General features: G+C 46.1%; 5 protein-coding genes across 6 annotated transcripts in view; 3 read left to right on the top strand and 2 right to left on the bottom strand.

Annotated features, from left to right (window-relative positions):
- The first annotated feature begins 397 nt into the window (after positions 1-397).
- Positions 398-2,310, top strand: LOC128725142 (NF-kappa-B essential modulator). Its single transcript, XM_053818863.1, has 3 exons — positions 398-1,549; positions 1,627-1,952; positions 2,030-2,310. The coding sequence occupies exons 1-3, from the start codon at positions 467-469 to the stop codon at positions 2,238-2,240; spliced, it is 1,620 nt and encodes a 539-aa protein (XP_053674838.1). The 5' UTR covers positions 398-466; the 3' UTR covers positions 2,241-2,310.
- Positions 2,311-2,857: 547 nt separating this feature from the next.
- LOC128724782 (uncharacterized) lies at positions 2,858-3,755 on the top strand. The gene is made up of 3 exons (XM_053818503.1): positions 2,858-2,862; positions 2,936-3,344; positions 3,495-3,755. Exons 1-3 carry the CDS (start codon positions 2,858-2,860, stop codon positions 3,753-3,755), a joined length of 675 nt encoding a protein of 224 aa, XP_053674478.1.
- Positions 3,756-3,782: 27 nt separating this feature from the next.
- LOC128725511 (differentially expressed in FDCP 8 homolog) lies at positions 3,783-5,906 on the bottom strand. The gene is made up of 5 exons (XM_053819263.1): positions 5,150-5,906; positions 4,876-5,040; positions 4,751-4,795; positions 4,195-4,661; positions 3,783-4,121 (listed from the first exon to the last, which is right to left on the bottom strand). Exons 1-5 carry the CDS (start codon positions 5,904-5,906, stop codon positions 3,906-3,908), a joined length of 1,650 nt encoding a protein of 549 aa, XP_053675238.1. The 3' UTR covers positions 3,783-3,905.
- Positions 5,907-10,315: 4,409 nt separating this feature from the next.
- The window catches only part of LOC128723626 (protein phosphatase 1 regulatory subunit 12A), a 55,242-nt gene continuing 38,427 nt past the window's right edge, over positions 10,316-27,130 (top strand). For both annotated transcript variants that reach the window (XM_053817386.1, XM_053817385.1), the window contains exon 1: positions 10,316-10,634. In XM_053817386.1, coding sequence (XP_053673361.1) covers positions 10,380-10,634 — 255 coding nt within the window. In that variant the 5' untranslated portion in view covers positions 10,316-10,379. The remainder of the gene's footprint in view (positions 10,635-27,130) is intronic.
- On the bottom strand, positions 21,618-23,026 carry LOC128723628 (uncharacterized). Its single transcript, XM_053817387.1, has 4 exons — positions 22,717-23,026; positions 21,968-22,626; positions 21,733-21,888; positions 21,618-21,668 (listed from the first exon to the last, which is right to left on the bottom strand). Exons 1-4 carry the CDS (start codon positions 23,024-23,026, stop codon positions 21,618-21,620), a joined length of 1,176 nt encoding a protein of 391 aa, XP_053673362.1.

The raw sequence follows: 27,130 nt of genomic DNA, 5'->3' as shown, positions 1-27,130 counted from the left end.
TACTGCTCCTTCTGCTGCTGTATTTGACAGCTCGGGCAGACGAATGCAGTTACACAGTCATACTCGAAAAAACCGCAAATGCATTATGGGATAACAAACAGCGCATGCAGTGGTTAGCAAAATTAGTCTATTTTACGTACTATACTGTACGGTGCTGGATGAAAAAATGCCGCCAAATGCTATTAGGCTGCAACAAGATACGATTGAAACATACTCTGATATTTCTCCATATTCATTTAAGCGGTTTTTTCTGTAACCACTGTATATGTTTCTGTCAAAACCGATGTTATTGAACAACTCAGATCTGATCCCTATTTCAGAGAGCATTTTGCAGCGAATTGGGTTAGTTGACATATAGCTAAGATAGGGATAAAGTGAAAGACAAATTGAGTGCAGTGCTAGGGATAGTAAATAGCACACTAGCAACTATAATTATCATAAGCGTACGGATTGCGCTAGCTGGTGCATGATGTCGTTAGCCGAATATATTCAGCAGTCGAGCAAGGACGAGGAGTCATTCATTATTTTGGGCACATCACCGACGCCATCGATGGCAGATTTTTCTATACCGCCGGCATCAGTAGTTGAACGAAACGTATCAAATGAGACCATTCCGCCAGTGGTGCAGATGCAAGCGTCCACCCAGCTGGATTCCATCGCATACAGCCTTCTCGCGAACGGCGTTGCTATGAATGCATCGATGGCGCAGCAAACGCTGGCAGCGGAACCCGATACCAATGAATCATCACCCTCGCTGATTGCGTCAACCAAATCGACAGCATCAATGAAGCAACCAGGATCGGAAAAAATGCTGGGAAGCTTTGTATCGATCGGGGAGAACGAAAATACACCAATCGTGCCAAATGGAGCCCATCCCACTGATAGCGTGCAGAAGCTGTCCGCTTCATTTATACTGGGCAACATGGAAGAATCGACGGAATCGTTCGATGGCGTTATGCTGCTGCAAAAGCTCTCCATGGAGCACAGCCAGATGAAGGAGAGCCTGCAGCAGGCTAACGTGGCTATGAGCAAGAATTTCGCGTCCATCCAACGGCTGCAGGACGAAACGAAGGCGCGCACCGCCGAGCTGGATGCCCTCATACAAGAGCAACGGCGTAAGCTCGATGAACAATCGGCGGAAAATGGAAAACTCGTCGAGGAAAACAGTAAGCTCTCGGCGGCACTGAGTGCGGTTGAAGCCGCTGCAGCGGAAAAAGAGAAACAAATGGAGAACGCCAACAAGGAGCTGCAGGCAGAGCTGGCCGAAATTGGTCAGGTGCGTGAACTTGAGCGAAAAGGGGCACAGAGCGAAATGGACGAGCTGCGGCAGTTGGCGTCGGAACGGCAAGCGGTCATACAGAATCTGGCAAAAAATATCGAACATTTGGAGCTACAAATCAAAGGTTTCGTGGTAGTTAACAGTAACAAACCGGACGGCCGCGATGGATCGGCAAACTTTGTTTCTGCCGAGGTTCATCGGCAGGAATTGAAGGCACTTGAGCGAAAAATGTCTGTTGAGGTAGCTAAAAACTTGGAGTTTGAGGACATGGTAAGGTGATAATGTTTTTGTACTCGAGACAATAATTTAATAAGCTTTTCTTTTTGATTTCTCATTATCCGTTCTAGCGTAAAATCTATGTCGATGAGATCAATTGTCTGAAAACAAACTTACAGGCTGCTGAAAATGTGTTTGCAACGTCTAGGGTGGAGACACAGAAGTTATTTGAGGATGTGAAGGGACGGGATGATACCATTCTGAAGCTCCGGGAAGAAATTGTTGCGCTACACGAACGTATACAGGTGCTGGCGGCACAGTCGGACATTTTCGAGACAGATTTTGAAGCAGAGCGTAAAGCTCGCCAGGAACTGGCAAGCGAGAAGAGCCGAATTCTAACAGAATTTGAAGTTCTGCAGCGCCGAAACACGGAGCTTTCTAGACAGGTTTCACAATCGTAAGTATTATAACATGCTACGTTAGGCTTGCATCATCGCTGTGCAGGAGTATAATGATTCCGGAGCATATTTGCAGTGAAACAGAACGTGAAGAAATTGCTAAAAGAGCCGCAAAGATGGTGCAGGAAGCAACATCCAGCGAAGAAACGCCAGAGGCTTCTGGTTCCAGCGTTCAATCTGAACCGAAGGAAACGTTAAGTTTACTCCGCTGTCCGCTTTGTCTGAAGGGATACAAGGACTTTGGGTCATTGCAGAGCCACGCAGCCGACTGTATGGGCGTTGAATAAGATGAATATATGTTTTTGAACTATTCAAATTCTAGTTGTATGTAAAGTGTAGTACCACTGTTTCAATCAATGCACGAAATATAAAGATATATATTGTATTGTTTTAATAAGTTTATCGTATTATCATTTCCGTATCGTTCCATATCGTTGAACGATTGTGGTTACTTCTATGAATCTATGATTTATTAACATATGAATAATCCCGTAGATAAGAACCTGATGAGTAATTACGGGGTTCTGTGATGAATGATTCATAGTACGCACCTTACTGCATAATAGATAAGGATGTTCGAAAAATATAGCAAATGTTTAGCGCCTGATAAGTTATTTGATCTCTAAATTCGTTGTCAGCGTTCGTTTGATTAAATTTGAACTGTTAAAGTGTTGAAACCTCTTCATTAAACAGCCAGATATAAGCAAACAATTACGATATATTTACAACCTGCCGCTAGGTAGGTGATTGTTGTCAAAAACAAACCGTAACAAAAACAAAACAAATACAAAAAGTCGCTCTTTTTTCGTCAGTCTGTGAGATTACCATTCGATACGAACAAATGAATATTAAGAAGCTGTGTGTGATTCCCGATGCCAGCATAAAGAGTTGAAGGTAGAGTTGAATGAGGTAATAAGATTGAATTTCTTTAAAAACATAGCCTAGAATGCATAATAGTGAACCGCGTGTTCTAACTTCGCAGGAGATCCCATATCCCGTTTGCTATCAAAAATCGAAGAACGCACCATCTTTCGGTAATGTCCAGCGTTGCTAGGAAGAAACTGCCATCTGTTCGGGATGGCAGAAAATGTTTCCTGTGCCATGATACGCGCCACCGGAATAAACACTGCCGGCTGTTTCGTTTCCCTGCTCGTGGCACCGTAATGTGGGACTGCTGGATGGAAGCGCTATCGCTCAACGAAAGTGATATTCGACCGAACGAGCAGCCTCGGTTGTGTCAACGACATTTCGAATCGAAAGATTTCCTCACTCGTCAATTGTCTGGAATGGCCGTGCCGGTACGTCTATTGGAAAACGCAACGAAAGAGCAGCTTATTCTTGGCAACAAGAGGTCATCAACAGAAACAAAGAAATCTTCAGGAAATCCACAGGTATTCGTTGACGGGGATAATACTATTCTCGAGATAGTTCCCCAAGGCTCCATGGCTGCTTGCGTAGGACAGCTTAAGGATACTTTGCAGTTGAGCGAAACGTTGCTCACTGAACGGATAGCACGTCCTTTGGTACTTGCTCATGAACAGATGGAGGAATCTCAATCTAGAGATTTAAATGTAAGAACATCATCCCAACCATCGTCTTTCTGCTACATTCCGCAACACAAGGATCTATTTGAATTGGTTGGGTTGCAAAAAGCCCGTATAGAACGTTTACTAAGAATTAACGTTCAACAACGTCAAATTATAGAGGAACAGCAGGACCTTTTACGACAGCTGGGTGTGCACGATATCGTCAGCGAAAGTGAGCTTTCTTCAGTGGCTGGATCCCCGTATGGTGCAGTCTGAGAAAACATTAGCCTGGCGTTTGGCGTTTTGCAGATATGTGGCGTTTATTGAGGCGTGAAAACGATGCTGCTGCCGTGAGGTAATTAAAAAGCACACATCCAAAGCTATGCTGTAATTTCCCAAAGAAGCATAAACACACAATCGGTCAGTTTAGTTTCCGTTTTCTAGATCCAGCTGCTCTCTCAAGGTTTGGAGCGCGCGTCGTCGCATGCGAGCACACTTGGCGCATTTCTGCTTCTTGCGTTGATGACACTGCCGATGGCTCACGGTGTTACAGAGCAAACAGCGAACGGCTGCTTCATCAAACGGGAACAAGATTTCATCGTTATTGCACAGCTCGCAGATATACGCCTTGCCGGAGCAAATCTGGCAAAAAGAGAAACAATCACTTAATGGCTGCTGTAAGGAGAAAAATAATTGAATAGGCGCAAAAATTTACCAAACAGCTGCGAATATGATGCTCGAAGGTAGCCCGCATCGTGCGTAGGTATCCGAGCAACGAACCGTCCTCAACGCCAACTAGATCCGCCACACTGTACAAGTCAACAGATTCTATCAGATGGCGCCCTTTGCCAGTTTGTTTCGCGATGAGTTTCGCGTCATTTGCCAATCGGCACGCAATGAGATATCGCTTCATCTCTCTCAGCTGCTCGCGAGTACGCTTCACTTCCGCCAGCCGAGGAATGAACGTGAAAAGGCGCGGATTTTTCTCCTCCAACCGGATGACCGGTTTTTGCAGCAAAAGTTCGATCTGCTGGCGTGACGCCCGGCAAACCTTTCGCGGCACAAAGTCCCAGTTGTTTGTGATTCGCGCAGGAATGATGCTGGTATCGTTCCAGTGGCAAGCTGGGCAGTAGTACAACCCGGTGTAGTCGCAAAGACGTGGCTCGATCGAGTTGAGTTTCTCTATCGAAAAAAAATATATCAAGGCACATAAAATCGACTACAATGCTGGTTCCGGAAAGCGTCAATCTTCACACATTGTCGATACTTACCGGCTTTGACTTCTAGCCCGAAGCAGTTGACCGCTGTTGAAACACCTGTAAATGAAATTAGAAAGACAATCCAAGGGACGGTTTAATGGGCGACATGCACCAAACATTTTCTACCGGCGACTTACTGTAACTTAACTGAGCCACACATTCTGCGCAGGTGTACTTTTGAAAGGCTAACCCAATCTCCGGACAGATGCATTCGATAGGCAGCTTGTGTTCGGTCGTGACTACATGTGCACAGATTCGCATTACGTTTCGCACGCACTTGTGATGCACCGCAAAGGAGCAATCTGCCAGGCAAGAGAATGAACAGATGCAGTGAGTATAATCCTTGTCTTCCTTTACCGCTTAACCTTCCAGGAAGCTGTTACACGGATAACATATTTTTTTCCTCTTTACCATAGCACACATATGAAGCCTGAGCAACGTTCCAAATGATTCCGGAACAGTGGTCACAATACAGATGGCGCTTCTGCTGAAGCTGCTGGAGCGGTAGCTGCTTCTGGCGGACGAAATGATGACCAAGGATAATTTCCGTATCCTCCAGCACCGCCTCGGGATCTCGGCTGTAATCGACCAACTCCCGGTATCGATACCGCAGCTCGATAAGGTGCCGTACCAACCATTTGCTTTGATCCGATTCGGGCTCATACGCGTTTGATTGCACCAACGTCCGGCAAACGTTGATCGCTTGTGCCAGCTCTGTTAACGTTGCGTTAGGGTCTAGCGGCACAAGCTGCCATTTTACACGAAGAATAGGATCCGGACTACGTGTAGAATGGTCGCGAAATTCCGATACTGAAGTTTCGGTAAGATTGTACCGGTCTTCAGATAATGCGCTCAAGGATCCCACCGAGCTGTTCATCGGTTCCACGCTGTAATCATCATCTCTTGGTTTCGGGGCCTCGTTCGGGTTGCTCGGAACGACTGCTTCCTGGTCGCTTTCTGCACCAGCTACCTCTTCATCACCGTCGTTGTTGTTGTCATCCCGTTCGGGGTGACGTTTTTGCTCTCGAATGAGTTCGTCCGAGGAATCTTTCCGTCCGATATCTGCCAGGGAGCTTAGCGAGGACGTCGCCCCCGCTAGAAGCAAGCTATTTACCGTGTTCGGTAGATTCCACAGGCCATCTCGGAGGTTTTGCACTGTGCTTTGCATTCCTAGCGAACACCGTTTATTTGCGACTGCCAACCAGCACACGTCCTGGCACTTCCTAACAAAGGTCTACGGCTCTACTAGTAGCGAGTAGTAATCTGCCATTCCGCACTGGACAGACATTTGAATTTCGTGCTTATCAGTGTTTTAGAATGCTTGCTTCTCGTCTGATTAATCGCTTCTCGACGCTACGCCCAGAACGGGTGAGATGAATCAAAAGTATTAATGTGTTCAATAACCAACGCACGGTCTGTGTGCGATCGTGTTGGTGAACCAGGAAAAAAAGGAACTTATGAGTCAATTCATCCGAGTTTGTTTTTGTTTGGAGAGAGTAACGCAAGGAAATGCATCAGAACAACAATGGTGCCCTTTTCACCCACGCGTGGAAAGGTCCTGCTATCCTTATCGACTAAGCAGCACACTTGCGCACAAGGACGCAGGCTCTCTTCTCTTCATGATCCTTACGTCGATTTCACGGACCATATCAAAGCGCGCCAAAAACCATCATATAAAAATGTGATGTACATGAATCCTGCTTGCTTCGGAGACCTGCTTTAGTTCTGTTTGCATTTTTGAATAAACATTAATTTAGTTTGAATCTCGATCTTTTTTTAAATCTCGATCACCCACGTGCTTATTCTAGGATTATGAGTAACCACGTGTTTCCTCGGTACCACGTGCTCACCATCTAGTACAATGACAAAGTTTGAACTATAGATGGGCTTTTCATCGCATCTGGTCAGTACACCGCACTACAGCTCTCTGCTACAGATAAGACATGTAACTCGGTTATTGATAAGCTTTCATGCCTTGTTTTATTAGCTTCAGTGATATAAATTGCGCCAAAGCAATTATTTTTTATTATTATTTTTATAAAACACCACATGCGCATCGATCATTGTAACCCAAACGAAACATGCTTCCAAGTGTTGTTTTGTTAAACAACCAAATAGATAACCGCCACAAATTCACGCTTTGAAGCCCGGAAATGCAAGAGCACCGGTCTGTACACGTTGAGATTTTGCTTCAGATTGTGAGGGTAATTTTTCCGTGAAGATGGACTGTTTCAGGTGGATGATAAACGTGTTAATTTAATCTACAGCCGATAGTCTCGATTGTACCACCTCAAGTGTGTGTTCTACGATCGGTTATCGCTGTCCCTATGCCATTGGTTCGAACGTTCGTAGTATTACAGTTTTGATTTAGTGGCGGGAGTTTACACGAACTATGGCATTTGCAATGGATGGGATTGACCGGGCGGAAAATATGGTTCTTCCTGAAACTATTGGCGATATTTACATCCGCACAGTCCCACCAGTGGAGGAGGCTCAAGGAGGCATAGATCTATTGGTGCTCGTATGTTTCATAGTGACCGTTGTGCTGATTGGATTCGTGTTGCGCTTGTTTCTTCAAATGTGGCGTTCGCGCATCGAGTGCAGGACAATGGAAGCGGACATGAACGAACGCCTTACGCCGGCCGGTTAGTGTAGCACAAAAGTGCAAATTATGATGGCACTGAGATCATGCGTCAAAGGAATCATGGGGAGAATCTGTGATATTTAGCGCACTTAACAATTACGTCACAACGCTAATAAACTGTCGACGAGGCTTGAAGCATTCGTTTATTGCCGTTTTATTTCACTGCAAAGACGTGCACATCAGAAAAAAAAACAATGTAGCACAAGACTAGGTACAGTTTAAGTAAAGAAATGATAAAAATTTATTGTAAAATTCTGCTGAACGTTGAATTTATATGACCGACATTTGGCAAAACTCCATAGGTTTTTTAATGATTTTATAGACAGTTGTTGAAAGAAATACAACTAATTAATACATATTTTCAGGTTTTTTAATCTTACTTCTACTTTGTCCATAATTTTATATTTTAGTTTGGAATACTGAATTTTTTAAATCTCAGTTATGACATAGTTAATTGATGCACTTCCTTGACATCTCTATTATCCAGTTGGATGCACAAGCGAGCGAAACCGAATAATCCGAATTGATCATGATTGCTGACCCTCGGGATTCCCTAGCAGTACACATTGCAATCAAGCAATGTTATTATAGGTTGCAAAATTTTTCATCACTATTTTCATAGTGGAAATTTCATTGAATAAACGATTCTTCATTACAAATTCCACGATCTGGTTTGGTATTTTGTCCACTATAGAACTGTACATAGTTCACTGTGCACTGTCCAACGAAGACAATGTGCATACAACACCGAGTTGAGCGCTTCATTCTAGTTTCGCTCGTTCGTCGCACAGCGAGATGGCTCTGTGAGTTCAAGCCGGCTTCGAAGTCGCCCAGCCTGTCTGTGGAATGGTACGGCCGAACGCATTTGCGTGTAAATTGTAGTGAAATTTCCGTGTAAATCAGTTGGTTTTCTCGCTACCGAAAGCTTAACTCGTCCTGCGTGTAGTGTATCGTGTGCGTTCGAGAATATAGATCAAACCCTGGACAGCATGTGGCCAAAATTTTCATGACTGTGAAGTGATGCAGCGTTCAGATGCTCAACCTGAGAAAGAAAGCCAAGGCTGAGTTTTTTCCCTGTACGTCAAAACGAAGTATTGCGCTCATTTGGTTTTTGCGGTCGCTCGCTCGTGTGCTCTCATTCGGGTTCGTGCGTACTTAAATAGAAAATTTTTCCTGCAACTTTTCATCATCGTCTCCACACTGGCGTCGAATTTATTGGTCGCTTCGTGCCGTGAAAACAAGTGGATTCAGTTTCAACCGCACCGTCCACCGACTGCATGCGGGGTTTTCCTACCGACTGTGTCCGACATGACGGAACACCACCACTCCGCTCCGCACAGATTCCTGCATCGAGTTTTACCGTAAATTGCATGGCCAGTGGATTCACCGTCCCTCAGCGATGGTTGCAATCGTTTTCCAGTCAGCTGTGCATTCCGGTGGCGAAGCGAATGGATACATTTTTAATTAACCAATACCCATCACGTTGGGATTGCACGGCAGCACCAGCACGTCGATTGTGTTCGTTCTCTTGTGCATTGGCATTTGTGTGGATGGTTGGTTGAACAACGGCGACGACTTGTGCGCGTCGTTGTACGGTTCTCCGGCTTGATATGGCCCGGTCCGGTGGCGTTTCACGCCAGTGAAAATTATTTTTATTCTACCGCAAGATTCGTGCGTATACTGACACGGCCGAACATGGTCACTGGGATTTATGTAACACTCGGATACTACATTAAGATAAAAAAGTGCACACACAAGAAGACTGGTTCGTCGATGGAAAATGTCATCGTGTTAACGTAAAGGGAATCCTCCTGGCGGCGGTCTTGCTAATCGACGTCAGAAAAATGATTAATGTCTGCATTGTGCACTCGTTCAAGGGCAGGTAATCGAATTCCCTGGGATGGTGCTGATCATTGTGCAATTCCGGTAGTAAACAATCCCAGCCCATTGCATGGTGGAATTACAAGCGTCCGTCACGGCGCTACACGCAATGACGTTTCCACTGTGAAGCTGTCAAATTGGCAAAGTTCATGAGAAACGGGGGGATGCATCCCGGATTGCTTGGATGCACAGCTAGCCAACATTGCCGTTTGATTCCGACGACATTCGCCCTAGCGGCTCTTACCACATTCTGCAACTTTTCAGTTTCGTTTCATTCCGCTCGCTTTCCATTTGCAGTGTTTCTTTAAATTTTAGCAAAAATCAATTGGCCGCCTGTTTGCGCTACGCCCAGGAGCATTGATGAGTGTATTCCAGTTACGTTTGCTAGTTAAAATAGCGTTCACATCTGCGAGAACAAACTAGGCATTGTGTAGTGGAGGCTACTGCAACCGGAAAAAGGGTGACACCATCCCGGCTAGTGTTCGAAGAATACAAAGGTGATGAGTGCGTTTATGATTTTGCATCCGTTGCCGTTTGCAGCAGCAACAGCAACCTCATCAGCAGCAGCCGCAGTTGTTGGCAACGGTTGCTACCTTCGGTAGTGCAGGTGGATCTCGGTGATACGGATCGTGTCTGTTTGCTTACGGGCTGGCGAGTGTGTGCTTGCAAAGAGGCACAAACTCAAACGAGTGTCTCGCGGGGACGGTATCCTTCTGCCGATGTGCAAATCCCTTAACCTACGTGATCATCGATCGCAATCAGTTTTCGCAAGTGGAAAGTGTGTTTCATTTTAGTACCACTGTTGTGTACCCGTGCATTTGCGTGTGTGTGTGTTTGTGTATGTGTGCGCCTATGAGAATTTAGTAAATAGTTGAAAAAGCAAGGCTTGCTGGGTTTGTTCGAATTTCAACGATCAAAGAGGCCGTTTGTTGGGTCAACGAGTTTGCCACTTTGGTTCCCCTGTGTGTCGGTTGATATCGAATACGAGGTGGGTGTATCCTTTGCAACTCGGCATAGCAAAGGAGTAGTGCCAACTTCACCGCAAAAGCGTGTCAAAAAGGCTCACGAAGAGGATATAGTGAGATTGTGCGAACACGGTACACAAAACACATCACAATGTCGCTGGACAACCGAAATACGTCGGCCCAGTTCAAGCGCGCCGAGCAGCTGAAGCGATGGGAAGAATCCGAAATGAACAAGAAGCTCAGCGGGTTGCTGAAGAGTCCGTCGTCGCGGCGCATCAAATTTTCGTCCGGATGCATTTTTCTGGCAGCGTGCAGTGCCAGCGACAAGGATGAGGTGGATTTGCTGCTAAAGAGCGGAGCCGACATCGACACGGCCAACGTGGATGGATTGACGGCGCTCCATCAAGTAGGTTGCGTAGAATAAGCTTATTTTTTCCTTCTCTCTTTTATCATTTTATTGCAACCAGATTCATGCCTAAAGATGCTAACTAGATTGTCAAACTAAAGCTTGATTTTTATTCTCTAATAATCGAAACTAATCTATGGGTATGGTCATTAAAAAGAAGTATGAATGGTATCGTATCTAATTGTTTTCAGTCGGAAACGAAAATTCCCGCGAGGGAGCTATGAGAGTTCAATAACCTAGGATGACCCCACGTGGGTCTCTCTTTTCATCTTTTTTTCTTCTAATAATTCCTCATACTTGTCCATTACTTGGATTGATCTCCCTTTTTTGGTTTTTATAAAATAACGTTAAACAGGTTATGCATCATTTCGAATTTCACCAAATTTTACGATATTTGCCGAATATTTCTCGCACGAAATGGTTCTTTGTTTACAAGATTAGCGCGCGAAGCGCACTCGTCGTAAACATAAGCACTCACCATGCCAAAGGCTTGCTCATGGGGTGTCGAGTATTTCTTCTTTTCTGGCGGGCTTTCAGCTAACACATCCACACTGAAAGTACCTTCAAATATTTGCGATTTCATTCACCGATTCGAGCACCTGTGTGTGGGGGGCCAGAATCGGTGAGGCTTCGCCCAAAGGACATGCTGCCAGGCACTCACCCACACAAATTTATGGTTCGTACTCCTGCCCTAATTTTTATCCCATACAATCGACCAACCGGCAGGCATGCGCATTTGCCGCTGCCGTATCCTGGAATAACGTCGGTTCCTTTGTTTACATTTTCATCATCGTTCATTTTACAATAAAAGGTTTCGAGGGGGGCGGCTGGTTCAAGGATACGAAAGGGTGTGTTGGAACGTCCTAGGAACGTCTGTTTTCTGAGTGCCATTGGTGGATTGGTTCGAAAATAATTCGACGTGTTTCTGCCCGGCCTCAACCGATCGTCAAGGATAAAAACGGTCGGATTTCGATGGCCGCATGCGAACGATGCGCGAGGACAAGCTTTGGCTCGTGGTGTTGCGATTTTCACGCTAAAATTAGCTCATCCAAACGAAACCTCGAGCGAAAAAAGCACGCATTTTCCGCGATAGACCAAACCATTAGATGGGTGCGTGCAACGTAGACCAAACCCCGGGCCGCCGGGTGTTCGTGTTCGGTTGGCCATGATCCTCGCACTCGCTGTCGGTAGGTGTGGTTTTTTTTGCCGTAATTTGTCTGCGTTGAAGCAACCCGCCTGCCATTCGCGAAAATGCTTCGGACGGCGTGTCGGAGGAGATGGAAGGATTTTCTCTCGCGAGCTACAAAGTAAATTGTTTATGGATTTTTGGCTTTTCCGTTTGGTGCCCTCGAAGGTGGACGGAAATATATTTGCATCAACGTACCGTTTGGGGAATGATGCTTTGAAATAATTACACTACAAACAAGCTCGCGAGAGATGTAAAGTAAGGCATCGATTTTATGTTTGAAGATCAATAGAAACATACGTTGAATTTTGCATCTGGTAAACGATGTTTGGTAGAGTTGTGTTGCAGATATTTTGTATTCGTTTCTGAAGCAAGTACTTCAAATCATTTAAAGCCATGTTTGAGAGTACAGTGGTCATCCCTTTCGGTCGAAAGGGACGAAATGAAAGCCTCATTGTGCAAATAACATAAACCTGCTAGAGGCCCGTACAGTATTCTGGTAGCATTAAATTAAGCGATTGATTCTTTACGAGCCTACAAGACCCATCAAACGGTTAACGGGCGGGCATCTAGCGGCGAATCAATAAAGCCGCGTGACGAATGGCAGAAACGAGGAAACGGGGGTGGGATGGAGTGTCGCGGATGCGCCCACATAACCATCCCACCAACGCGACACCGCGCTCTGAAGGGAAGGCAGCAAACGAACCTCTTCTCGCTGCAAGGGAAATTACGATGCAACTCCCCCTTCCTCGTGTCGCCACGCAATGTCGATGGAAGAAGACGCGAAACCGACTAGCCATCAGTTGGGTTGCAAAAGGTCACCGAATGCACCGAATGAATGAATTGAGCCATTGAATGGGGCATAAATTTCCTTAAAGACCAATCTGCGGGCGTGACAAGGGAAGAGCAAATGGAAAACCCCGCCTTGGGAGGGGAATATTTTTTCATACCCGCGTCCAGACAGCGACGCATTCGATACGATTGGGCTTTAAATTCGTGCACCCCACTCCCACCCCCCCCCCCCCCTCTCAAAGGATGTCTTCGCAAAAAGGCGAGAAAGTAAGGTGGAGATCGCGCACGGTGAATCCTGCCAGACGGTGCAAAAACTGGGCAAGTCGTTTTCGGTTCCGTCGCCCGGGTGCACCGTAAATTAACCGTAGCGCACATATCAAAAATCGCATTAAACTCCTCGGCTTGCGGTTTATTAAAGAAGGAAAATAAAAAGAGAAAGGCTTCGCGGTGTTGGGGGGAGAAATAAAAATAAAAATTAACCTCGAATTTCTTGCTCTTTCTCACTCTCCCGTTATTGCGAAACTTCTCAATACTCGTGGTTGAGTCTGCAAAAAAAAATGTTAGTGTGTGGTGGGAGGACCCATTTGTTGCATTCGATCGGTTTTGCAGTTATTTTTACGTGCCGCGCCGATAAGATAATTAGTTTCTAAAACGAAACACCCATTCCACGCGAGCGTGGTTTTGTTATCTGTGTAGGGAAAATCAATTTAAAAATGTATTTATATCCCAGCTCGGGTGTCGACTTCACTGCGGGCTCGTTATGGTTCGCAGAAGTTTATTATTTTCGATTTTGCTTTCGATTGGGCGCCAAAGAACTCCACCTGGCGAACGAAATGCTCGAACGGCGGAGAAAGTACTGGAACGGCTGAGCAGACAAGTGTTACGTCTGCATTGCCGTGTTCAATCAAGTGTGTGTGTGTTGCGCATAAAGACGGAACAAATTACACGGCTAACGAAGGATCGAACCGTAACTATACGTCACATAATCATGCCACATTCTAGCTCCCGTGGTGGCTATTTCTTCGATATGGAATGATTTTTTATAGCCCAACGGGGCTTTACAACGAGTCTGGGACGCAAACTAGTTGACGGAACTATTACCCAAATATAATTCCAAGCTATTATTAATGCCACCAATATGGGCTACTCGCAGGAATGCCGTCTACAAGAGCGATTCGCCACCGCGGACGAAAGATTGAAGAACAATGCAGCCGAGAAAATGCATCCTTGTAATGACAACATTGTAATGACATTTGGACCGTACCACTCATAGATGCACTTGGCAAGAGAGGGGCCATTTTCGATCAGAATCGGATGCACTTAATTTGCTGTAAATCCCTGGCCACTCGGATGGCCGAGGCCGGATCCGCATGTTTGCCGCGGTCTACTTCTCGTGGGGGACGATTCTATCTGATGTTACGCGAGTACTTTTGCTCTGGAACGTGTGGCCGGAGTTGGTGGTCAAGATCGATAAGAGAGAGAGAGGGAGAGAATGAACAAAAATGGATGCCATACACCGATGCCGGTGCATCGTATCGATTCTGGCAGATCGGCTGTTGGTTCTCGCGATCGACATCTGGTTCCGTTTATAACGTGCTCTCGTGTTCTCCTCGCTTTATTCCTGGAATTTATGGCACCCCCTTTTATATGTGTAACAGGCACTATATGAGCTGGTGTTTAAAAGAGTAGGAAGCTGAGTGTTTTCCGTCCAGCCATCTCCTTCTGGATTCCAATAATCCGATGAATAATCGAGTTCGTTTTGCAATTAAAGATCGTGCGTAGTGGTCGAAGAACTTCTGGTTTCGCTTTGATCTGCGTTGGTCTCTACTTCATGAAACCACTATTTAGCGAACAACTGCGGTAGAACTTGGGTCGACTTTAACAGCGTAATTATTGTTTTATAATGCTCTCGCATGTATCCATGTTATATGAAGGGAGAGGGTTGCATGTTGGGGTGCTTGCTACCGTTATAACTGGCGTGTTTGTTATTGCCCGGTTGGCTTGCGACCAGCCACCAGCAGTGGTTTATGAGGTTCATGTTTTTCCCCGATTTCCATGCTCTATGATTATGTTGCTGGCTTCCCTCTTGGCTTTCTTCGTGGCCACTGGCTCGCGTTCATTCAAACAATTGACTTATGCTTGGCCCCAAGAGGGAGTTTGGTGTGGCGTCATTCTTCAACCCTCAAACCCCACGTTGGTCCTCCCCATCTGGTGATGTTTGCGCAGACAATTGCATTTGAAGGGGTGAGTTTTGTTCCAGACTGTGGCGCTGCACGCTACACATCAGAAGCTGGCAGTCTAAAGAGGGAATTCTTGGAGTGAGGAGTTGTTGGAGCACTTCGCAGGCACGTGTACTTTCGAGCTCGCGGTTTGTTCAGATCAAAAGTGGTCCAACTGGGAGAGAATGTGTAATCCCCGAAGGGGGGGCTACCCGTTGCGCTCTAGTAAGCTTTTTTTCCGCCTTTCCAGCCGGATGAGTCTAGTGTAAATTATATATGCGCACTTTTTTCAACCCTGCCGTGGGGAAGCAGTGGTGTGTTTTGCACGTTCATTTTTGCGCTAGTAAGTGAACGGTATTGATTTCGTTCTCGGCGTTCTTGTCGGGGAATATTGGAACTTACTAAACATCTTCTGTCTTTCTGTGTATCGATGTTATAATAAATCGCTAGCAGCAGGTAATCCTGGAATGATGGGAATGAATAACTTTCAAACGATTTTTAGTGGGTGATTACCTTTAATTGCGTCTATTTCTGATCGCATCACGAGCGGAAATTACACCCAATGAACTTTGGCTTTCCTGTATCCTTTCTGGAAGTGTCTTAATGCCTTGTTGGAGTCCGTTTTTTTAGCTTCCTAATGATCATGAGCTTCACATCCCTCCACATATCGCCACCAGGGTGTAATGGATCGCTTTTCCATGTTAAAAACTTCCCTAAGCATGCAATATCTAGCATAATGACCTCAATTGCTTCCTGAAATGTCAAAACGCCTCGATCACGGCCCATTCGAGAGCTTCCTTCATCTTAACCATTTTGTACGTCATCGTGCCGTTAATTAGCTAATAAAACGCTCATTTCGCATCATTTCAACACCCACTCTTGCGTGCACACGTTGTCTACACGCAAACCGCAGCGTCTTAATGTGATGCGAGTATGTTCCAAAGGACGTCTCCCCAAAAAAAAGGATACACCATTCTGAAAGGCCAACCAGGGTCAACCTTTGGCTTCCGACCACCCAACACCACCGCGAGGGTTAGGGATCCAGGTTTTGCTGCATTGTTTCAAAACGATCAATCTCATCCTCTCTGCTCATGACGCGGTTTCATCTCCCTACAGCTTCCCGCGTGTCGTAGCGTCGGAAAATGGGTCAAAAGCACACGACGCGAGAAAGGATCCCAATGTGCGCACGGGCATCTCAGACCGGCCTTCCCTTTCCCGGTGGGTGCAACCCTGTGGCAATAAAGGCAAGCCCTTCTTGCCCGCTTTCCTCTACTACCTCCTCGTCCTTCTCTTCTTTTGCTCACCCCGCTCTTAAGGTGTCAGGGTTGCTCAGGGTTGTGCTCAGGGCGCGCGCGCGCACGCGTAGTTAGGAAGGTGATTTATTCGCCATTTTTACCAAGCTCTTGCTTTCCTCCTCTTCTGCGATCGAGTCCTCGCATGCATCGCCTTTTTTTTGCGTTCATTTTTATTCCCGCTCTTGTGACCAAACCCCTGCTCTCTCCATCCTGCCCGGGAGGCTGCGAATTTTCGCAATCGTGCACTGGGGCGACATTACTTCGTGCGTGCGACGTACGTGTCGGGTTGTAATCCTCGTACGCCTTGAGCTCTCCTAACCGCAGCTTCTCTTCCTCCTTCTCCTCCTCCTCCTCCTCCGGCCAAGGGCCCATCCCTTTCGGTCAGACTTCCCGTGAGAGAGGGCTCGCGAAAAAGCGAATCCCCTTTTGCGGGTATTATTCCGCTCGAAGCGAGTGTTTGCTTGCTTTCGCATATAAATCAGGTAGCGGCCCCTCTTTTCCCTCTTCCCTTCCTCCCCACCCAGCCTCAGAGTGCTGGAAGATGGTGGATGCACTCACCCACTGCAAGGCCCACCCTGTCAGTTATCCGAAGCGGGCGAGATCACCGCGCACACCTTTATCTAATTAAGTATGACAATTATTGTCAAAATAAAATGAAGTATTACTTCCCCTTCCTGAAGGTGGGTGGAGACGGGTGGGTCACAGTAAATCACAATCGCCACTCGAAAAGCCGAACGATCATTCCGCATAGAGAGAGAGAGAGACAGAGTCTCACTCCGTTGCTCGTTTCTTCGTGTGTTGGGAATTTTCCTACCCTCCAGGTCTAGTTCTGGTTCGTCGGGTTCCACCTGAAGAGAAGGGGTGGGTGGATGGTGACGATACCGCGGGTGGTGCATTTCGGTGAATGGCGCGGCTCACTTAATGCCGCTGCGTCGTGTAACCTTGCGCTGCTGCTCCGCGGTTCGCGGCTGCGGTTGCCTTTTCCTACTGTCTCGTCTCCTGGTCACCTCTCCGAGCCTCCACAGACCACATCCCCCAATCACTCTAGCCCGGGAGGGTGGCAGGAGGGTAAAAAGAAGAAGCGAAACGGAAAGATGGACAAGAGTATCATTTGCCGCGTGGAGCCGAACCGGCCACGTAACGACAGCATCCTTGCGCTTGTGGCAAAAAGGGCTGCTGGTGCTGCTTCCTCACTTCACTCACCCAGCCCTGTGTTTGTTGTTATGTGCTTTTTTTTTGCTTTTAGTTTTCACTCGCACAGACGTCATCGAGGCCCCGCGGGTGTGCACTTGAAGTGGCCCTTTTGGATTCCGAAGCGCTCGCGATTCGCGAAGCATCTACCGCGGTATCTTTCCGGGCCACCCCCTTCTAGTGCCCTTTTCGTTCGCTTCGTTGCTTTGCGTTCTCGAAGTCCCTTGTGTCATTTGATACACTTCGAACCGGTATATGCAAACGCAAAAAAAAACATGAGGAGAGGGTGCGAAAGGGCGGCAGGTAACCGTGCTGCCACCGTCACCGTGCGTTGCATCAGCGGTTGCCCTTTTTTAATGCGTTTTTTTTCGTACGAATTTCGATGCACTGATTTTTTTTTCTGCTGCTGTGCCTCCTCAGCGTTACACCGGGATCGCTCAATTTTGATCTTGATTCGATGCTTCTGTTTCGATCTTTTTTTTTTATTTGGTTGCCTTTCCAAGGAACCTCCCCAAGCTCGTGCTCTCCTCGTGGTTGGGTAAGGGACCTGTCGATTGGATTAAAGTTTGGTTGCAGTTTGGTCGAGTGTGCGATGAATTCGTGTTTTGGAGATAACGAAAAAAACCGTCCAGTCATGGAATCGAACAGCTCCCGATACCGCTACTGGTTCTCTTGTGGGCTGGTCGGAAGCCATATGACTTTGGATGGTTGATGTGAGCTGTCAACGTGACGTTTTTTTCAATTGTTGGATTGCTCGATAGCCGAAGCTTTAGCGTGCGGCACTAACTCACGATAGTATCGGGTTCGAATCTCGACTGAGCCTCACCGGTATGCAGGACTTGACATATCCAGCCGTGAAATTCCAAGTTGTAGAAAGCCTTAGCTTAGCAAGGTTAGGCCTTGACCGTACACCGGTTGTCGAGGCATTTAAAAAGAAGACAATTGTTAATTCAGGCATTCGTTGCGATCATTTTGTTGATCGCTTGGTGACTATGTTTTACGCGACCTCTGTCACACCTGCTGCTCAGGAATATTTCGAAGAAGCGATCTTATACGTTCCTCTTCTTTGATTGATCGCTGTGGGCTTTGTTTTCGTCTTCTTCTTGCATTCCCTCTGCCCGCTCGTTGATGTGATCGGTTTCCCCTTCATCTCTCGTGCAAGCGGCGAAGCTGCGTGCGACACACAATCCCAATAAGCTTTAATTAGCGTCAGCAATTATTAAACCCATTGGCTGACAACCGCTGGCATGACGAACGCGTGCACCAAACGGATGGTGAGCACGGAGATGTTGGTTGGCAAAGACACCCATAGGGGAAGAGGACGGTAGGATTAGTTGCCATTTTGTTCTAAATTATCGAACTTCTCGCCACCCCAACACGCGCACCATGACGCGCGCGCAGCTGAAGAAGCAACCGAAATCGTGATGGCGGTGTTCGAATTTCTCGACATCGGGTGCACGGAAAAATAGCGCCATAATTACGTTTCTCCACGCTCATTCAACACGCCACCGGGCGTGCGTCGTCTGCGGTTTACAATAAGCGGTTGAGTTGCGAGATCGATAGCGAAGATACCTCGACTGTATCTCCTACTCTTCTAGCCAACCGTACCCCAACTTTCTGTTGCGATCCATCCCTTTTCAGAACGCTGACACGATCGTGCAGGTTTAGGGGTGAAAAAGAATCGCGATCGTGGTACTACGAATACTGTTACTGGCATTTCGGTTACTACTTAGTACTACTACCAGCAGCCAGATGCTGCATTCGCTCGCTTAAATGTGCCTGCTGTCATCTCGCGGAGCCTGTGTGTATGTGTGCCTGCGTATTATTGCTCTCCCCGACCCCTGTCTCCTTTCGGTACGCCGGTGGGGTCTAGGCTGGGGTCGGTTAGTGAAGCGCTTCTAAAAATAACTCGAGCGGAAAGCAACGAGCCCGCGGAGATCGTTCGGCGGTTTTTCCCTCGTTTGTCGTCGGAACTGTGGCCGCCACTTTTTCCCACCCTCTCCGGTGACGTTGATGGGATGGGTAATTTGCACTTCATCCCTTTTGCCCTCGCTTCCCCTTTTTCTTGGAACGATTGAGAAGAAAATCTGGGGAAAAAACCGCACAGATGGCAGAATAAAAAGTGAAATTATTCGTTCTACTCGATGGAAATTGGGTAAGAGTTGAGTCGCATGGGGTTTCGCGTTGCAGCTGAGGAAGTGTTTGAGAATGTTTGGCAAATGATGTTGCTTCCAATCTCGCTTCTTCCACCCGCAGTTCGCTTTTTATGTGCCAGTAAGGGATCTATTACGAGCCTGTGGAGGAAATGGTCCACCTGCCGCTGCGAAACGATATGCTGATCGAAATTTTCACTCCGGTTTCGGGTGGAGCGAGAGTCGTCGCTGTTTTCACTTTGGCAACGCATTTTACGCAGTTTTCAAAATGGCTTCTTTGCCGAAATTATTTGTGGAAAGATTTTACAGAAAGCCTTTTATGAATCTCGTCATCTTACACGTTTGGAATGTGGTGGAGTCTGATACCATGAAGATGTTTTTTTTTCTCTTTTGGGGATTTTGCTTCCACCCTGCGAGGAGATTTCGAGGCCAGAGGAAGTGACTGGAAAACTCTCACACACACTCGGCCTCCCATTCAAGCGAAATTATGCCCGATCGTTGATTCTTTTCGCTCCAGATACACGCACGCGGTTGTGATGACGCACGCGGTAGGTCGGTTTCAACATCGGGCAAGAAAATTCGATTGAAATAGACTTGCCCGGCTCGCGAACAGGAATTTTGGGATTTTTCATGCGTTGCCTTGTCTGTCTTGATCTTGGCTGGTGGTTGGGTAAGCCGCGGAAAAGCGCGATACATCACCGATAGAATGCGAGTTTTAGTAATGGCGGAAAATGTACGTTTTTGTTCTTGACTACGTTTTCCAAGAAATACAAATTTCCACTCAACCGCTGATGGTACCGCTCTGTTTTAACGGACGTTCCGTCTGGTGGTGTGCATTTCGATGGTCCGAGAAAGATACTTGGCAGTTTGCAATCGATGGAGCAATTCTCTGAACGCGTATAATCCACCGGGATACGGTAAATATTTGCAACACATTCCTAGCATTTTTGACTGCCCCACGGCAAATCCTCGGATGGAAACGATGCTAATTTTGGGATTTTCAATCGCCGACCACGAGGTATCATGTATCGCTAGTTGTGATCTAATTTAAAAGGGTGACACATTGGACCCAATCGGTCGGTACTGTCAAATTTGGATTCAAAAATTGCGTGGTAAGCATTAACCGTGTGTTGGCCACCCGATTGCTGACGGGATACCGATCAACCCACGCCACAGCCCGGTTACAGAGAGGGAATTCTGAGTCGAATTCTTGGGGTTGTTGATCGGTACGTAAATTTACCAAACATTATCGTTCCTGCGCGTGCGCCTTGCGTGTAGGCGAGCGCTAGGGCCACGTGTGAGCTGCGCTAAGAATTTACCTTGCATCATTTATCATGATCAGGAATTTATGCGGAATATTGACGCGGTGTAGCGATTATGATCTACAACACCATTACGTGCTTAATTGTAATAATTATATTCAATCGGGGTTGTGCGTATAATAGGTGCTTTATTTCAAATATGTTTTAATGCAAACATCATGGTCCTATAACGATATAGCGTCTGAGAAGGTAAGCCTTTGTCAGCGATATATCTGTAGCTAATGGTTAATAAACTGCATTTCATCAGTGTATTAGTACGAAGCTTATATTGCACATTCATTTGCTTAGATTCCGGTAACATGCAAGTGCAAATGCTACAATGTTATCGCTGTAGGTTTGGTCAACTTTTTGTAGTTATATCGTGGTGTATCTGTAACAGGAACATCCGCTCTTCTTCATTGAATTTACCATAATTGCCTAATGTGTCTCGTTCAAGTGTGTCTATACTTTAAAACACTGTTCTATTTGATCCAGATAATTCCATAGGTTTATCCGCTTGTGTTCTATCACTCTACCATGCGTGTATGAGATTATAGCCTCTGGTTGCGAATATTTTGGTATAATAGGTTATTATTACCTGCACGTTTATCTGATTAAATTTGCAAGAGCAATAGTCAACTACAATTGCAACTTAGATCTGAAAATTGATACCTAACAAGTTACTTATAACATCAGTAAATAGGCACACGATATAAACTCACGATGATTAGAGGTTTTGGTGTCAAAGCGATTTTTTGTGGATCATACAATATTTGTTATCATTTTCCTTCGATATGCCCTTTTACTGAATTCATTTTTCGTAAATATTGCAAAAAATACGGGCGATTAAAACAGTTCCTTCATTACCATGAAATAAGTACAAGATGCTTTGACCAGCTGCAATATGAACGTTCCAAATGAACATATTGTGAGGTTATTAATATGTCAGATTGAGACTTACTTGTGTAAATGTTTCAATATTGACTACATTAAATTTTCCTATGGTTATTGCCGCATTCCGTTGCGACTGCTGGATGATTCGAAGGTAGTATCTCTGTATCGCAATTGGTTCGTCGTACCAGCGACATCCGAAAGCGGTTTCGCTGATGGCGGAATTCTGCAAGAGAAGTAGTAAATATCATTTTCATATAATAGTTCAAAGCTAAATGATCTAATTAAACCCTACCATTGCCTACCTTATCTGTCAGTTGACCCCCTAGATAGGAGTAGAACATTATTTCAGTAAAAACGGAGGTGAATAATACGCCCAAGTTGGCGATACTCATATCTTTATTGCGGGATATATAGAACATCATTAGACAGAACACAAGCAAACACCCGACGAATTGAATCAACAAAATTAAGCCTAGAATGACGTTCAGTAGTTTAGTGCACTTGATCGCAGAACAGTGCAGCTGAACAATATCCTGCAAACGTTGGTGTTTCTGCGAAAGTTGCATTCCAGCAGCTTCTTTGTCGTGCTGTTGCAGCTGCTGGATGACCAGCTGGTACAGCAATGTGTTGTAACGGATTAAGATGAATAAAGTACCCTTGAACCAAAGCATGGCGGTAACGACTAAAAACAGCGGTGTAAGCGTAATCCAGAAAATGGCATAATGTAAGATGTTGTGTTCGATATCCATGCCGTAGAAGTCGATTATCAATGGGATTACAAATGCGTTAGAAAGATTTTCTTTTGGTTTGGTAAAATATTTGAAAATGTTGTAGATCGTCGGTACAACATTGTATAGTATCGAATAATTGATATGGAGTATTGTATAAAGCATACTGAAACGGTGAATTTTAGTATTTATCTTGACTATCAACTTGCTGCTCTCGTTATGTTGATCCTTAACTGCAAAATACAATTAAAAATTAAACCCCGGCGCTACGAAATTCGTCTGATATATGATTCCCTTTGAATAGTTTTAATTCTAATACGCACACTGAGTCAGTTCCTTTTCAATCAAGAAAATTAGCTCTCGATAGGTTTCCGATTTACTGGCAACGATGATAGCCGTCAGAGAAAATAGTGCGGTAAAGATGATTTCAGATAAGCTACGTACGATCAACTCGAAAGAGTACCGTTCGGTGATTCGCAAAGGTTTTGGTATGAACAAAAATAATACTACCAGCACTAAAAATATTACCAATCGATACTGCTTACTTCGATTACCCTCGAGACCAAATATGGCCAAGATGCGTAGATTGTACGGCATAACACGAAAGTCGTCGCCAATAGTTCGGGTTAACATAGTCTGTTCACAATGCTCCAATCTACTAAGAAATGCCCACGCACAATGAATGACACTTCGTTCCTCGAGTTCAACTGACAATGATATGTGACAGGTCGTTTTGCTTTTATGTTTACTTAAATAAGCTTGCGTATGGCCTTGTATATACTGTAATTGACACGGACGAGAACTATACTTAACACCTGACATTCGTTATTCAGTAGTGTTCAATGATTAGTAGCTAACGGGTACAAAGAGATTTTTAAAGTTCCTTTCTTTTCTAGAACAACTCTTTCAGAATCAGAAAATACGAGTATATCATTTTTAGAAGCTGAAAAGTAGTAATTGGAATTTAAATCCCGTTTCTTTGCTTTGTTGCTATGGTTTGTGTATACGAACTTGCCCAAACGATGCCACATCGACGATGTAAAACTTTCCCACCGTAATGCCACGCGCTTTGTAGGCATGTCGTATCATCTGCTGGAGTTGCTTCTGCACAGTTGGTGGATGTTCGTACCAGGCGGTATTATATACCGAAACTGCGACTGCGAGGTTCTGCCGGGAAATAATCATCGTACTTAAATAATCATGGTGACATAATTTCTAGATTGATTCTTGATTACAAACCTCTGCGGTAAGCCTGGTACCAAAGTATGAAAAGCAAAAGTTTTCCATAGTAAGAGCTAAGAAAAGGATCAGTACGTTGATCGCACCAGAGTTGAAGTTCTGCAATTATATTAAAGTTGTTAGGATGCTTGAGCTAACGCCTCATACAAAAGCTGTTAGAATGGGAGATAAAAGTACCTTAGAAATGTAGAACAAAAACAGACAGCACATGAGGACGGTGTTCGTGAATTGCACCAACAATATCAGATTCAGCACGCTGTCTAGCAGTTTTGTACATTCTGTGGCTGCACCGTGTAGGTCTATGATTTCAGCCAAACGGCTTCTGAACTGCTTTGTGCCCTGTTTGAGCTTCATCAGCTCTGGGACTCCCCTCGATACAAGCTGATACTGCAGCGTATTGTACGTGATGATGCCGATAAAAACTAGCCCTTTCACAACGGTCAAATAAGCGGTAAAAAGAAACGCCGGGCAGGCTATGATAGAAAAGATCGTGTAGTCAACGATGCTGTGTCGGATATCCATGAAGAAGAAGCGCGATTCGACTGGTAGCAGAAAAGCGACCTCTTCACTTTCGTTCGTCGTCCCATTCGACGGTGCTCGATGTCCGAAATATGCAGTATACGTGACCACCAATGGCAAAAGGTTAAAGATCAAAAAGTACACGCCTTGAAGTGCGATGTACAGGCGACTGTAATGATCGATTTGCCTGTTTACGGTGACCAGATACTCACTGGCAGCCGTTTGGCTCTTACGTCGATCTAGGAATGCGGGAATGCAATGGTAAGATAGGACGAGATTTCCGATTCCCCACGAAACACTTACGCTCGTCGAACAACTGCTGCACGGCGACTATCAGTTTCTCGAAGGGTTCCCGCTGGACAGCGAAGATAGCCATCATCAGGTAGTTGTTGTAGCAGAAGATGAACTCGGCCGTACTGCGGGCGATCGAATCGAAGCTATCCTTACCGGTTCCGAGCACGATCTTAGGCACAATTAGCAACAGGATTGTGCCAATTAGCATCAACACAAAGGAGCGTTTTCGTCGCGGGTCTCCCCAAAGTCCGGAGTATTCTAGTAGCCTCAGTCCAAGCGGCATGACGGTAAAATCGTTCGAGTTATGCTGATGCTCCACGCTCACTACCGTCTGGAGCCGGGTGAGCGAGAATTTTTGAAACATGTTTGATTTTCGATGACACCAGTTTGAAACTGAAATCAGGATCGGTGACTTCCGTTAGACACCGGTATAGACAGACCTGTTTCGATTAAGCCATCGAATGTGTATGATACACGTTTGACACGCATTACGCCTTGAATGAGTGTCATTATGGTGGAGCTGATAACATAATCATACAAATTCTACGTATATTTGACACTACATTTGAAGATTATAGTGTTGCACCTAGCATGTTTTGTTTTTGGGTGACCTTCGATTGGTTTGTCTCGTTGAAAGTGTTTCCAAATTTGAAGCACTTCCCACATCTAGCACCGAATTCTGCTGTGTTCAGAACGGACTCGTGGGAATCGCCGTATGTTGTCGCCCCCAAAAAACGCCCCGACATTTTCTTTCCCAGCAACGCGTTAGCAACAGCTGTGTTTATCGCTCTGATGTAATCGATCCTTCCGCGTACACCGAGGCAAGGGTCGTCGCGGTCCTGAGCATGAGATAACATCGTCAGCCCTCAGTGCCGATTCCTTCGAGCCGCTTGGGCAATAATATGTTTGCGTAGTCGGCACCAGACCGGCGTTGCTTACGCGCGCGCTCTAGCTCTAATAATAGCTTAATTATTCATCTCCAACGTTCCGGCCGTTGCGAGAGGCATTGACTTTTGACGAAATTGCAGCAACGAACTGTGTTGTTGCCAATTTTCTGCTTCTGTTATTGCAACCCGTGGAATGATTCCATCGATTTTGGAGTTTTTAGCCTTTTCAACCCTTAAATGCCGCTCGCGTCTGGCAGACGACTGTCGGTGAGCACTCCCTTTTTTCGCGTTTGCCGCAGCTCTCGATGACTTTAGGTAGACAAACTTGCCTTTAGGGGATGCAGTACACACAATCGTGTTGCGAAGGCAGCAACTCAGAGTCATCGTCATCATCATCGTCGTCGATCTGGGTGAATCTCAACGATCTATTCAGAGCTACGCTGCGACGTTCGAGACGACGTCTCTTGCTCTACCCAGGTAGAACTAAACCACCCTTTGGCACGACGTAACGTTCGCACCCTCCAGGTGGGCGGGAATCGACGACAAGCTTCCGCGGGCGGTACAACGCGTTCGCATTGGCATGGGATCAGACAGGCGCACATGGGATCGGGAAGAAGCTCACCTCCTCCAACAACAGCAACCAGCTGGTTTAGCGGCGAAAACCGGAGATTGCCTGTGCGAAATGGGTACTCGCAAACGACGTCATTAGCTGGCATAAAAAAAGGCAACACAACCTGGGGAGAAGGCACAGAAAGCTGCTCCACCAAGGTGTGACTAAGCGGATTGATTTTTGTATTATTATTTTTGTATGTTTTGTTCTCTCACTGTGGCTTCCCGCCGCCATTTTCACCGTTATGGTGGGAGGTAGCTGTGCGGGGGTTTCCAGCTGGTTGGCGATCCCCGTCATCCCATGGGTGGGCAATCATCACCGCGAAATTCAACCACCACAACAGCGTTCTCCGGGGCTGTGTGTAAGCACCGGCGGATGATCGACAGTAGCGCCTCCGGGCAGGTTTATGATCCATGGTGCAGTGTTCCGTTGGGCATGTGGGGGCTACGAATTGGCTCGCGATGACAGGAGAAAACCCCTGGCGGGACCACACTGAGGGATGGTGGTTCGGTAACCGATTCAATGGTCCCTGGGGGTGGCCTGTGCGTAAGGATGTGTTTTTTTGGGTGGTGGTGGTTGTTGAAATTGAACCGACAAACCCTGGTGTAGCAGAAAAGACACGCGACAACCGGTGGTGGGCCGTAATGGCATAATAAATTGCTCGAGTGTTTAGAAATTAGTTAGCCCCCATTGTGTGGGGCCCTCTGTCTGCGTGTGGGGTGGATGGTGTGTGGATATTTTTTTCTGTGCTCTTTGCTGTTTTATTTTGTCCCATTTTGGCACCGGTTTCCACCGCGGGCGCGAGGTTCCTGTGCACCTGGCAGACGTTTCTGGACGTGGCGAATCTCTGCCCACACAACAGCCCCTCAGGTGGGATGATGCGGGAGGGCGTTAAAGGTGCTGGAATGCGCTTGGCTTGACCATTCGACGCGGTTTTGTGCTTGGATTATAATTAAATGGCCATATATAATGCATCGTTCTCCTACGGAAATGGGATTGAAATTTATGTGCAACGGGAGAACGGCTCGAAGCTGCTCAAATGCCTCAGGGTACCAGCTTACATTCAGCTCGTTCTTGGTTGGTTATTATTTCACTAAACAATCACTCGTTCGAGTGATCGTACGCGCACTCCCTGGGGTGCGTCTTTTAGCGAGTAAGTGCCGATAAAAAAACCCCTCAACCTTCGCC

Source organism: Anopheles nili, chromosome 3, assembly GCF_943737925.1.
Source record: "Anopheles nili chromosome 3, idAnoNiliSN_F5_01, whole genome shotgun sequence".
Taxonomy (NCBI): Eukaryota; Metazoa; Arthropoda; class Insecta; order Diptera; family Culicidae; genus Anopheles; species Anopheles nili.
This window is presented reverse-complemented; position numbering and strand designations above follow the sequence as displayed.

Bases quoted from the DNA above. Each gene is read 5' to 3' on its own strand.
- LOC128723628 (XM_053817387.1), bottom strand. From the start codon at position 23,026: ATGTTAACCCGAACTATTGGCGACGACTTTCGTGTTATGCCGTACAAT. The intron at 21,889-21,967 runs GTAGGCAATGGT...CTTCTCTTGCAG, and splicing joins GGGGTCAACTGACAGATAAG to AATTCCGCCATCAGCGAAAC. The intron at 21,669-21,732 runs GTAAGTCTCAAT...TTCATATTGCAG, and splicing joins ATATTGAAACATTTACACAA to CTGGTCAAAGCATCTTGTAC.
- LOC128725511 (XM_053819263.1), bottom strand. From the start codon at position 5,906: ATGCAAAGCACAGTGCAAAACCTCCGAGATGGCCTGTGGAATCTACCG. The intron at 5,041-5,149 runs GTAAAGAGGAAA...CTTGCCTGGCAG, and splicing joins GGCTTCATATGTGTGCTATG to ATTGCTCCTTTGCGGTGCAT. The intron at 4,662-4,750 runs GTAAGTATCGAC...TTTTTTCGATAG, and splicing joins CGGGCTAGAAGTCAAAGCCG to AGAAACTCAACTCGATCGAG.
- LOC128724782 (XM_053818503.1), top strand. The intron at 3,345-3,494 runs GTATTCGTTGAC...GCTCATGAACAG, and splicing joins AATCTTCAGGAAATCCACAG to ATGGAGGAATCTCAATCTAG.
- LOC128725142 (XM_053818863.1), top strand. From the start codon at position 467: ATGATGTCGTTAGCCGAATATATTCAGCAGTCGAGCAAGGACGAGGAG. The intron at 1,550-1,626 runs GTAAGGTGATAA...TATCCGTTCTAG, and splicing joins ACTTGGAGTTTGAGGACATG to CGTAAAATCTATGTCGATGA. The intron at 1,953-2,029 runs GTAAGTATTATA...GCATATTTGCAG, and splicing joins TCTAGACAGGTTTCACAATC to TGAAACAGAACGTGAAGAAA.